The 13,758-nt window shown below is 39.9% G+C and overlaps 1 protein-coding gene across 2 annotated transcripts in view; it reads right to left on the bottom strand.

Annotated features, from left to right (window-relative positions):
- NAV3 (neuron navigator 3) overlaps positions 1–13,758 on the bottom strand; it is a 271,050-nt gene that overhangs the window by 185,283 nt on the left and 72,009 nt on the right. For both annotated transcript variants that reach the window (XM_059815937.1, XM_059815938.1), the window contains exons 2-3: positions 2,285–2,402; positions 1,532–1,584 (exon numbers count right to left, since the gene is read on the bottom strand). In XM_059815937.1, the coding sequence (XP_059671920.1) occupies positions 1,532–1,584; positions 2,285–2,402 (171 nt within the window). The remainder of the gene's footprint in view (positions 1–1,531; positions 1,585–2,284; positions 2,403–13,758) is intronic.

The raw sequence follows: 13,758 nt of genomic DNA, 5'->3' as shown, positions 1-13,758 counted from the left end.
GCAGAGCTAGAGATGAAATCCAGAATCCCTATGCCACATAAAGATTTACCTATCAACAAGGAACGTACACAAATGTTGTCGCTTTGGAAATGAAAACATTGCTGGAGTGAATAGTTGTCTCTGCAGCTCTGCTTTCTCTCATGGAAATGAAGCTCGATAGACATCAGAGTGGTGGGTCCCTAAGCAGTCCTAGATGGTCACTAACCAGTTACATAACCCCAGGAAATCACATAACTTTTCTGTGCCTTCTGCCTCTTCTTGTTTGTCTGGAATGGCAGGTTTTAATGTGGTTACAGTAGAGAGCGATTATCTCTCCATCTGTGTGTGTAATAATAGAGTTCCACGCTGGAGTTACCAACGTTCTCAGCTGGGGCCACTAGCTGCTGCTGTAATATGAGTAATTAAAATAATAACTATTATTAAGGAAATTGCATATATTCTTACTATGGACTGTTTCAAAAAGCCTGAAAGCCAGACCAAAAAACTTATTTTAAACCTGCACATTTTTTGAAAGGTAAGAACTGAAAGACCCAATTATTCACTTCACTAGTACGCAAAATTTTTCCTTTTACCTTTCGCAGCTTTGCAGAAAAAAGCTGCAAATACATTCCCCCTTTAAAAATGCACTGAATAAATGCAAATTCTTTTCTACTCCGTTTCCGTTTTTAAGCCCAGCTTCAGCAGTTTGCTATTATGCAAGCTCATCCAAATCATTACACTCCAAAATCCTTGCCAGCTACACAGTTGTGCACCTTACTCACATACTATTTGGATGTGAATAGAAAGGCAAAGTCCTCAGCAAGAGAGAGTAGGATTGGAACTGCAAGTGATTCAGTAAATGCGTGTTGGTGTTACTGAGGCTCGGATTTCGTACCTGTCAGTTCCACAGCCTTCTAAGGAGGCTTTATCTTATTAAATGTAGTTGACTAGCCATAAACACAGTAAAAGATTAATAAGATTCCACATGAATCATGGTCACAAAATGCTTCTTGCCTGAGAATATTAAAATGTCTTTAAGCAGCTGCCAGCTATAGCTCAGAGAGCTATATGACTAAAGTGCTATTTCTGAAAGTCTTGGAGTCAGTGCATCTGACTGGACTTTACAGTGGACAATCCAAAAGGCTATTTATATTCAAAAATAATTTGGCAAGTCTTGTTCATCAAACCAGTTTTCCAGACACAAGGACTCCACTTAAATATTTGTCCTTGGATTTACTGCCCTTAAAAATGAAGTTAAATGAAAGTATCTGGATCATCAGAAGAACAGGTCTACTAATACAGTTCTGGATTAATTAGAAGTGATGAAGTTTACTGCTGGGTTACCTCAAGACCCAAAGTTAGCAAGCACAGAAATGAAGTGACACACATTAAGTATGTGTGGAAAAGAAAGTAACAGGATCACTGTATGAGAATTAGGACTTTATGCTAAATGTGGGACAGAATATTCACAATTTAAATAAGTCATTATTAAAAAGCATTTTAGGAAAGTGCAGAGGTGCCAACACAGACTAAAAATATATTTTATTCTTACCATTTGAGACTGGCTCCGGGGACAGCCATTGATATCTTCAACCTTTTCATTTGCTAAACAAAAACAGTGAGGAGAAAAGCAGAAGTAAACAATGAGATAAAACTTTCCTTTCCACCCCCTGGCCAAAAAAAAAAAAGACCTAAAAAACCAAAAGAACAACAACAACCAAAAAAACCCAGAAGAAGAGCAGAAAAGACACAGCAATAAAGTGCACAGGGTTTTGTTGACACAGAGCTCCTTTCTAAGTAAAGCTCAGTCATACAGTAACAACACTCTTGTTAGCAGCAGTTGCTTCCACATGCCAAATCATGCAAAGGGGGAAGTGCGAAGGAGGTCGCTGCTAATTCTTCAGCCCCTGCAAAATAACTGCTGACATGAAATCTTCCACAATTGTCTTTGCAGGGTCAGGATACAGTTTCAAGGCATCCCAGAAAGTATGAGCCACTCCAACTAACAAAATGCACACATGGGAGACATATGGTTTAATGGAGCATTCATTTCTGACAATTCAAAGTGTGTAAGATACAGTTCTGGCCATTTAAAGTATGGTTAAACAGCCACTTCCAAACATGCTCACATAAACATATTTTTTAATTAAGACAAGGATAAACCACACAAATATCAGAGACATCTGGACCCAGTCAAATTGTATTATTCAGGGTTCATCTTATTGTTAAATACATTCAACTTGAATTATATATTCCCCCATGCAAGGAGTCAGTTCGCAGTGCTTCTCTCAGCCCTGGTTCTTACCAATGATCTGGATGATTTCTGCTAGCAGAACTCCATCTGCAATGTCCTGTTGCAAATCCTTGATCAACCGCTTGTGGCCAGATTTTGCTAGGTAGTGGTTAGCCCAGTCAGTGTAAATCTGCAGAGCAGAGGGGGAGGGCAAGGGGGAGAGGGGGAAGAGAGAAAAGAAGACAATAAAAATTCTTAAAACAAATGTTGGCTTGCACACCAGAACTATTCTGGATCACATTCCCATTTAAGAAGTCAGCACCAAAGGAAACAATTTTAACGTTGTGTTTTTTGCCTCTTTTTTTTTTTTTTTTCAAATGGCCATGCCCCTCCCCCTGCCATTCTCTGTTTTATTTTAACTTCAAATGATTCAGGCTGTTTCATGAGGGTTCGAACTTGCTGTGACCAAGCAAAATTCCCCTTATGACTGTAAAGGAAACTCCTGTCGTAAATCAGTCACATCTACCGCAATTCCACCTCCCACCGTGTTTCTACCTCTACGCACGCCCCACCAACAACTTTTATGCTCTGGGGCTGCCTAAGAGAAAGTGAGAGCAGAGACGTGTGCTTGTGTTTTGGTAAGAGTTCATCGGGTTGTCGCTGGTGATCCCGTGCCCAGTGATGCCCCTGTGACACTTTCTACAGTAATCACCATGTCCCGCCACGCAGGGACAGGTTGTTTGTCCCCTTGCCTACAGTTCAGCACGCTGTAATGTGCACAGAAGAGACTGAGAGCACCAGATGTACAGTAGTCTCGACGCTGGAATTAGAGCATATATTCTGGAAATATGCTGCGTCCTTTCTCCGCCAAAAGAGGAGGGGGGAAGGGTGAGACTGAGCAGCACCAAATACTTAGCAACGGGCAGCACAAAAATGGCACTTATCAACAAAAGGTTGAAAAGGACCAGCTGAACTACATCCACAAAAATAAGAGGGGGGGGTGGCGAAGAAAGAGTTTGAAAACATTTCATATGGCGTATACATACACAGAGAGAGCACCTGGTAACACCCACAGTGTGCACACAAGGGGAACCAGGTTCACTTAGGGTGAGATGAAGAGGAAGAGACACCTTCACCTATGTACCAAAGGAAAAGCGCACCCCAAGAGGTGCTCACTCCATCCCTGGGTGTCCCAGTACGCAGAGGCAGCTCGGACTAGCGGAGCTTGGTGTGGGGGTGTCACACAGCTGGAGGGTATCAGTGGCCCTTGGCAGCCAGTGCTGGCTCCCTTTTGCAGGGTGTCTGTGGCCTCTTTCCTCAAGCCAGAAAAAAGGACTCATACAGAACCTCCCACTACTGTGGGATTTTAGCACTGAGAGAAAGCATATATGTATGACAGCATCACTGTGTAAGTAAATATAATATTTAAGGTTCTTTGTCTGCTGAAAACATTTTTTGAAAATGTTGAAATTGCACCTCTTCCATAAAAACAATATGAGCTCACTTTATAAACATCCTTTTATTTAACTTCACAGATTCTTGGGAGGAAGGGGTCAGAATCCCCTTTTGTGAAGAGAAAAACAGAGGCCAAAGCCATTAACTACTTGCTTAGTTCACCAAGGAAATCTGTGGCAGAGCCAGGGTGGGAAAATGGATGCAATTCCCAGTCCAGAGTCTTACCCAGAGAACCAGCATCAACTTCCCACCCAGCAAAAGTATCACCACTCAGTGCACATTCACGTGCTAAGAACTCCTTTGCTATCTGAGCAGTTTTGTCACAGATTTTCTCCCTCTTCATTAAAAGTTACAAAGAATTGTAACTTGTTTGGTCTACCCTACTTCTTCCCATATTCCTGCAGGTGGATCACCAGCTGGTTTGCCATAGCTTTCTTGACAGCTTTAGAACTTTAGATAACTCCACAGAATTACACTGTGGAAGTGGATTCAGCTCTCCCATAGCCAAAGGATGCTGCTGTTAGGTGGGGCCCTAAATTTCCCTGCTGCATTCACAAGTCTGCTTTAGTCACCTGTGTTTTCACTGGCTGATATTCTTTTTTCGCTATTACAGGTGAGTGTCATGAAAGGCTGCAATAAAATCTTTTCTAAAGCCAACTGTAGCTAAGGATGTGTTTCTTCAACTGTATAACCATATATAATGAATGCTAATGTGGAGTCTCCAAAGACTATATGAACACATATTTAGAACAATATGAAATCATGATGATAAAAGATGCATACCACACCCATAGAATCATGTATTCCCTTCTACTAGTATTTCAACTTCAGTCATTCTTCTAAAGTAATGTCTCAGAAATATTCTCTGAGCTATTACTATAAGCAGAACTATTTTCTGTATTCCAGTGAAACTGATCCACTGGAACATACAGAATTTAATACCCACTAATATTATTTTAGGTTAGTTTCACATTACGAATAAAAATACTTTACCACGCATTTCCTTTTTCATTTGTCACACCCACACATAGTCTGGTGTACCAATCCTAATTTTGATTACAATTTGAACTATCCTCTCATTAAGCAGCCAGGGAAATTTCATTCTAGCAGCTGCTTTGCAAGTATCTAGCATTCAAAGAATGGACTTCACCCACCCACTCACCCCCTTCATAATTTTCTTTTGCCATTAATTTAAAAGTGACAAGCATAAAGAATGTAAACAGTGTTTTGCAAACAAAGGTTGATAATCCACATCGTACAAGTGGCCCAAAAACTTCACTGATGGTCTGTATTTTGATAGTTATGCAATGGTGGAAAAAAATATTGGGAGGAGGTAGTGGTGAAAGAGGAGTTTTTTCACTTCAGAAGTATTACAAAAAAATCAAAAAGGTGAAAAGTTGTTGATGGAGACAATATAGCAAATCAACACCCAGTTGGCAATGGAATGTCACATTTAATTTCCACTCTTTCTGTAGGGATCACCACTTGCTTCTGTTTCCCCCCTTCCCCATAGCATGCCCTTCTCAATCATCTCATTCTTACAGGAACCCAACTGCTCAGGAGTCAGTTGTAAAAAATGAAAAGCATGTACACTGACACATGAAATTATGAGAATGTACACATGCCACTATATTTTTTTTACATGAAATTACCTGATGCAAGTATCATGGGAAATAAAGAATCCCCCCCTCCACCGTTTTTGAGTATCAATGTAACTGTGCACCTCTTAGAAATTTTGTCTTAAACTCCTCGGGAAAACATAGAGCTCCATTGACAATGCTTAGTTTGCAAAGGATAAGAAAGTCATGCAGAACAGAAGAGAAAAATATCAGTAATTTCATATAACAGTCTGCTTTTTATGGGTGCTCCCCTTTCATTGGGTGCTGAGCACCTCTGAGGAGGAGCTGTGCATGCTCCCCCTCTTTTCAGAATTAGCAATAGATCATTTCATCTTGCACTGATTGTGCAGTAATGTTTCCCAAAAACCCTCTTATCTTAGATTTTTCTGTGATGAGGCTGTTTCAGAGAAGAACACACACATGAGGGTTAGTCGTTGCAACACTTCCTCCCCGCTCCATTGCTCGCTCCAGTGACGCTGCCTCACAGCTCCACACTGGGCCAGGCTGCTGACTTACTCATTTCCTCTCCAACCTTCCTCTCCTACCACCCTGCTTTACAGGCACGTCTGACCGGGGAGTATTCGACTTCAACACTAGGCTCCGGCTGTGTCAACGTATGGGAGAGACGCTGTTATCTGTGACGCGGAGGACTGGTCTCAGCAACACGATAACGGAACAGACCCGATCCTGTGTTTGTGTGGTCCGAGCCCCGTCCCGGCGCCTGGTGATTTAACTGCTTGCAACGCGGAACAGGATTCAGCGGGGCAATCCGAGCTCGGGCACAGCCTGCTCGTGTTAACAACGGTTTCCCCTAGCATTCCTCAACCGCTCGTCATGCTAACCTTCAAGAGAGTAGAGGAAATAAACTCTGATACCCAAATATAGTTATGAACTTCACCTCGATACTTCACACGTAGCTATAAGGAGCACAGTAGAGCTGCTTGGCAGGATCCGTAATGAAACAATACACTTTGTAATGTGGTAGTTTAACCAAGAGAAAAAGAGAGAGGACCTGACAGGTTACTGCTTTTCTCAGAAAATGCTTTAATCGTAAACCATGTAATTATACATCAGGCAGTGCTATAATGCATCCTCTTTAAAATTAATACAGAAATGTTACCACCCACAATCAATGCCAAGTGGGAAATGTCAGATGGATGTCAGAAGTACAGTCAGCCTAATGCAATAATAATACGTGACACTTTGTTAGTGTCTTCCACAAAATCATCTCAACATGCTTTCCAGACTCCAATGAGATCACCCCTATTATTTATTATTTCTGTAGATGTGGGGAAACTGAGGTATAAAGGCTTTCTCGTGGGATTTTTTTTTTTAATGTGGCTCACTCAAGGGCAAACAGAACTGGGAATACAACCCAGATACTCTGAGTTGCAATCATTTCTTCTATATGCTTTTTTATCAGGCAGTGTTATAAATAGGCTTGGTGGGAAAATGCATATTCCAAGGATCAGGATCCTTCTGAATATTTTTGTTTGTTTGCTACAGAATATAGACTTTCAGATCTGAAAATGGTCTCTTGTTGCTATCGAGAAGACAGCTTTCCATACTTAGAGTATGCCTCTGTCACTTCCTTACGTGCCAATGCTGCTGCTGCTTAGGAAGAACAACAGTTGCTGCCAACTGAGTTATGCCAAGACCTCGTGACAGATTTCCATGCCATCTAGGAGGATAGGTTATATTTGAAAAATATTTAAATATTTGTCTGCTATATCAGAAAGTTTCTTTCCTATATATGTGGGAATAAACAGATAGTATCCAGTTCCCATCACTTGTCCTTTAAAATGCTCTCTAGGAGACAACTGTATCCTCATTCATTAGCATGAAAGAATTGAAATGCTGTCCCCCAGTGCTCACTCTCATGGTGTCTTCTGTGCATGATACCACCCTAATACCTTTGGGGGTGGGAAGGCTTTTTAGGCACTCCATTTCTTTTTAGGAACTCCATTTCCCAAAAGGAGTATGTAGGCAATAGCAGCTTCCCACAGATGTTTCTTTCCACTTTATCTTGTAGCAAACAAGTTGGAGAAATGGAAGGAAAAGTTCTCTATTACAAAAAGTGTTGCTAACAGTATACCTGGGTTGCAATGGTTCACAGCAATATACCATACTACTTTTTAGCACGGCAGAATTCTGTCCTTTATTCTATGTTTGGATTATATCAATACATTTCATAATCCTTTTTTTTCTTAAAAAAAAAATTGGAATAAAGGAAAATGAAACTATAAAAAAGCCCCACCACCAGAATTTTAACAGTCAGCCAAAGTGGAAATATGGCACTGTTAAATTAATAAAAGGGCTATGTGACTTTCTAGTGTAATGTATTTACTCTGCCTAAAATGTTGCCAAACTGATATTTGATAGCACTTGGAGCTTTTAACCCATAGACGCTCGTTCAAGTCATGCTTGTAGAAGAAGAGATTGATGACTTGTTTCTGTTGTTCTCCAGCATGCTACAAAATGGGCCGTAAAGGCTGTATATCTATTTCCTGGGCGGTTTTCCAGTGTGTGGCCTACCCTGGATGTTGAATACCCAGCAGAGACTACATAACAGTCCCACAGTCCCTGATGAAGATGATTTGCCAGAGGAGAGGGCATGACCACAACTCTATTTCAATGTAGATATTCTTGGCTAAAAAATTGTGGGTAGCTGAAGCTGCTTGTATTTATAAAGAGAAGCTGGGCAACGCATTGACTAGTGTTAGAATAGGGTGAGGAAATCAGATTGCAATGAGATGCCTTTTACCTTCCCACTGCCTCTACACTAAGCAAAATTTAACTGGAAGGCAGGATCTGACCTTTTAAATATTTTCTTATTGAAGGTTATTTCTCTGGGTTGCAAAAGTATAATTTATTAGTTTCAATCCTCCACTTAGCAAGGAAAAGGGCTAACTTTGAAAACAATGGTTCACATTTAGACTGCCATAAGAGACAGATCAAGCATTCAATTTATGTCCAGATTTAACGGACTATAGAAAACACACTGCAACTCATTTGCTATAAAGTAAAGCTGGGGGCTAGGGATGGCACTTTTTGTAACATTAAGCAAATTACATGAGAAGGGAAAATATTTACACAATTAAAAATATATGGCCAGAAAATGAAACTAGAATGACTTAATTTATAGGCAAGATGGAAGCCAATGCATTTCATTTAACAAAACGAAATGAGTATTAAATGACATTCCACTAACCCTGTTTCTAAATCCCACTGAGCAAATGAGAACAATTACGAGTTAAGGAATAGAAACCATGTAGAGGATACATACCAATTAAGCAAAATGTCAGAATCCCTATAGTATGATTCTATTTTGTAAATAGCAGCATGTATCCATCAACACCACTCAGTAATTTTCAGATAAAAATACAATTAAATAAAACTCCACTAATCCCAGCTAAGAAAATGAATAGAAACAATACTCTTCAACAATCACTGGCAAGCTTTAGATGACTTACCCAGCTTTAAGGGGGCTGTTTTATATTTCCAACATTCAGTTACAGTTTGTGATCTAATCACCCAAGTAACATTTGTACTGACTTAATGTGCTCCCTTTCTTCCTATTTCTTCCCAAATCCCAACTGAGAATTAATTTAATACATGTGTTTGAGGCCAATACCCACCAATGGCACAGGGGCAAGACTTTTGATGCATCTGTGCCAGATGAAAGGTAACAGTATAAGCTTCTGTGAATGCGTATTTGTGTGTGTATTTGTGTGGAAAGTTTGCTAAGTGATTTGTATATTGCACAGTTAAAAATCCAGCTCTTTAAAGAATGAAATAACTTGTTCATCCTTTGAAAGAATCATACCGATTTGGTTTACAGTTTAATCATATCGTTTTGGGTTTTGGCTTACTGCAGCTACTCTTCAGTCCTGTGCAATAGCAATAAAGTACCACAGGAAGGCGCCAGATACTCATCCTGCAGCTGCAGAGGCCCCACGGAGACAGCTGCTTCTCCGCAGACTTGTGCTGCTGCCAAGCGGTACTTGGTAAGGGAGCAACACCACCACAGTTAATATTGGCCTTGAGCTTCCTGAATTAACAGGAGACAATACTACGTGCCACACAGAGCAAACCTCCAAAACAGCCAACCTTGAGACTTTCTGTTATAAATACTCCATATACTTGTCCGTACAACTTTGGAATTATTTCTTAGATATAGTTTTTAACCTTAAAGTACATTTCAGCATCCATTTAGTGAAAGTACAATACAATACAGGACCTATTATTCAATACAGCTTTTACATAAAGCATTGATTCAGATGAATATTTCAGTTGATTTTATTAGAGTGAGGAAGACCAGGATTCCCTGCTGGGCATAAGTGTTACACCTAGAGACACCACTCAGAAGGTGAATCTGTCTTATCATTTTAGTTTAGATAAGGTGTGCACTTCTAAAACAGCCTCCTATCACTTTTTGTGCTCTCTCAGAGATCCCCTTCACATGAAATGAAACAGAGAGACGTATTTCAAGAGCACACTGAATGCACTCCATTCACTAACTGGCATTCAGTCCATGCAACAAAATGAGAATTAATCCAAGTAACCCTCCACCCCCAAAATGTGTATCTTAGATGCTGGTTCCTTAGTACCAAACTGTTTTTCCCTACAGAGCAACTCTTCCTCCTAATGTTGACATATATGTGTCCCAGAAGTATGGGGGAGAGGAAGGATGTGATAGAAAAAGCTGCTGACTGTCCTGAGTAGCGGGACATACAGCGAAATGCTTTTGTAAGCTGCTGTAGTAGTGACAAATATAAGGGAAGGACATGTTTTGATCTTGATAGTGGTGATGTGTGAAGAAATTAATTTGACCAAAAGGACAGTGCCAGCCTTCTCCAACACAAACAAATGAGCTGAAGTATACGAAAGTCCCTCTTTCTCTTGTATGTGCATTCACAGAACAATATCCAAGCCTGTCCAAACTTGAGCTGTGACTGTCTGTGACAGTTCCTGGCCAAAAAGACCCCCCTGGAAGAAACAAGTGATCTGGAAGGAGCACCTGTGCCTGTCCAAAGGAGGAAGGTTAAAAAGAAAGCCATATTTTTACTCTTCTGGGCATCCAGGATAGCAATGGTGGCCCTTCGCACCAGAGACCCCATTCCATTCCCCTGAATGAGACTTCCTGTACTCTAAGCTTGCATGAATCTTATGTCTCATACATGTCTTGTCACTGCCAAGATAAGTTTCATGACTAGTCTTGCATTCAGTTTAATAAACAAACCCACAGTAAGCAAAGGTAAGTTTTCTGTAAAGGGAAAAATGAACTGACTTTGCACAGGTTTCCTTTGTGGTTCACCAGTATCATGACAACACAAAAGAACATAGAAAAAACTTCTGAGACCTGGCTGGAAATCATGAAGTAATTTGCAGAACAGAAACATCCTTGCTTTGTTGATTCCTTTTTTGTTCACAAGCAAGAACCCACTCTTGGTATCAACCAGACCATTCCTGGATGGAGTAGGCACCTGCCTTAACAAAGCAGCAACGGGGCTCCTCACATTGGGCTGAGGAGATTCCACTGTGAAACTACTCCAGATTTTCCACCAAAGCTCATTTTAAGGATGTATAACTTGGACAGAGACATTCTTTCCACACTGCAATTCGGCATTAAAGAACTTGGCCCAGGGATCAAAATAACCCTCTTTTCCAGCACTTCTTTTTAAGTGTGGGAGGGCAAATTTCTGATATATAAAGATGCAAAAATATTAAGACATACTTTTGTTCTTTTCTTGTGAGAAAAGAGTGGTAAATAAGACTGCAACTAACTTTAAATATAAAGTCTCCATCTAGCTTGTACTCTTTGAGGCTTAGAAACTGATTTGAATTGTCTGGTTTCCTCTCATGTTGAAGAATAGCTTTGCAAATTAAAATAAACAAAATAAACTGTTTGCTTTCTGAGCTACATACTTTATAACAAGATATTTTAACTCCTGTTTAATTTTTCTCTGAGCTTTGATGTTTAAAAGTTGTTTGTCACCAACTCTGTGATTTTAATATCATTAAAAGTGTTGCACACATTCAGCACACCAGTGAGATGCTAAAGATAGGATAACATTAGTATTAAGTAAATATGTTAATGATTTCAAGCATAAGTGATCCGAGCCTCTTCTTATTGTCATTAATTTCTGTTAAAACAGGTCTTAGTGGTGAATGCGTGAGTGGTAATGGTCATGTGAGCACAACGATTTTGCCTTTTGCTACCTAGCTGAGGTTTAGGGAAATGAAATTATGCTCACACAGATGACAGTCTACATAGATAGTTCTTCAGTTCAAGAAAGATAAAATAGTGTTTCAGGACTTGAAAAACTAAGGACGCAGCTCAGTACAATAGGAATACCACTTTAGGACTTATTTCCCTTTGATCACCATTGAAAGCACTGCCCTTAATAAAGGCCTGCCCATTCTGATGATAATAATAATTAAATTAAAAATCATCCAGCACAACAAATTTTATGTATGAAGTAAATTTCTGCCAGTCAGTAATCTTAAATAACAAAGAGAAGATAATAATCTTATCATAGTTTTGACAACAGAAGACTTTTCATCCCAAATGAGATTCAATATTATGATCTTCCTCATTCCTTAACAAAAGACCTGTCTCATAGGCAGCTTTTGTAACACAACCAGATCTGGATAATCATACAATGGAAAGAAAAAGGTTCTAGATTCCTACTAAAAATGTCCTGAACACCCTGCCTTTCTATTGTAAAAAGGGAATCTGCCTAAATGCCTCTAGAGAATGCTCTGGCTGCACATCACATGGAAAGAGGCAGTGTCTCAAGAAGGGAGGTGCTTATGACCTGGGGACTGTCCTTCATCTGTATTCAATCTGCAGTCTCCCATGCAAATCTTCTAACAGATATCCCACCTTTTGTGTTCTGCTACACACTTCTATAGGGCTACAGCGCCCCCCAAAGTAACATCAAAGATATGCGATTCATGACTCAAAATTTTTCCACCTAGGATTTACCTCTGAAGACAATGAAAAACTCCTCTTAGCTCAATATTAAAATAACAATCTCAAGATCCACCCCTCCTGCCAAAAAAAAAAGGAAAATAAATCTAGCAACAATTAAATGCACCCCTTCTAGTTAAAGAGTGTTTTAATACCAAACTAGCACATTATTATGCTGAATACTGACATACTGGTATGCGAACTTCAGGTCTGAAGACCAAGGATGTTAAGATAGTGGATAACAATTAAGATGGATAATAATCCGAAGTTCATATGTAGTACCTTCCATTATAAGATTGCAAAACCATTTATGAAGAATCAGGACTTGGTTATGTAAAGATCCACCCTGACAGAAATGAACATTCAAGTTATTTATTAAGGCTTTGAGACAGGTAAGGTTTATAGTCTGCTCACACAGATACCTTTGCATAAGCACTGGACCCTATTGCTTCAAACTAGTATCCAAACTATGATATCTGTATCTGTCCTCCTACAAACAAGATGCAGATTTTTTGCTTCTTAATATTATATCACAATAATATGACATGAATTTTAGGGCACAGAAAGAAATGACCAGAAGATGTGGGACTGAAAGCTGGAAAACACTTCCAAGTCCTGGGCATACATGCAAACTGAAAGGCTTGTCATTACTGACTCCAGGAACAGACAAATACAAATCAAATGATCTGTTGGAGTCTACTACATATCTGGAATAGCAAGGGGCTGATACCTGAAGAAAAGAAAGGTCTTGAGAGAGCTGTGTGAAAATGGAAGCTCAGCAGCTACCTGACATTTTTCTTTTTCTTTCCCGCTACAGCCACCACCTGACATGTAAGTACAAATGCTACCGTTAGCTCTAGGCATATGGTGGCTTTTTTCTACTTCAAGGCCAAACCTGTATCTTTTATGACGCAAAACAGGTGGGGTTTTTGTGTTTGAGGTCTGTTCTCTGGGTCCTCATGAGTGACCACATACAGGGCACCCACCATCCTCTTCCTCAAGGGACTGCTCTCCACATCTGCAACTCTTCACTCACTGTCCTATGTTTCCTTTTAAAATACACACTCTAGTGATACCCTGTGTCTTGGATAACAGACTAGAAATGAAGGATAGGGATTGACTAGCTCACTTTAAAGGGCCACTGCCTTTAAATTTAATTAAATCCGTATATTCTACATCCCACACAATCACCCCCTGGGACTAAAGGCTTCTGTAAAGGATTAGGAAGGGGATACTCTCATTGCAGCCACACCACTATGCAGAAAATAATTCAAGATTTGGGAAGTTGTGAGCAGGAAGCAGAGGATGAAGAAGAAAGGAACTCACTGAAAACACAAACAAATAACTCTGCTGGCTAGAGATTACAGCACACATTTTGGACAGAGGAGATTGTGCTCCAGCCTTTCCTTCCAAGAGCCTTTCTGTATATTGTCCTACTAATGTAAGTAAGAAACAGAAATTATTCGAGTAAAAGGAGCATCATGTCTCCTCTCATG

This window comes from Gavia stellata, chromosome 4 (genome assembly GCF_030936135.1).
Source record: "Gavia stellata isolate bGavSte3 chromosome 4, bGavSte3.hap2, whole genome shotgun sequence".
Taxonomy (NCBI): Eukaryota; Metazoa; Chordata; class Aves; order Gaviiformes; family Gaviidae; genus Gavia; species Gavia stellata.
This window is presented reverse-complemented; position numbering and strand designations above follow the sequence as displayed.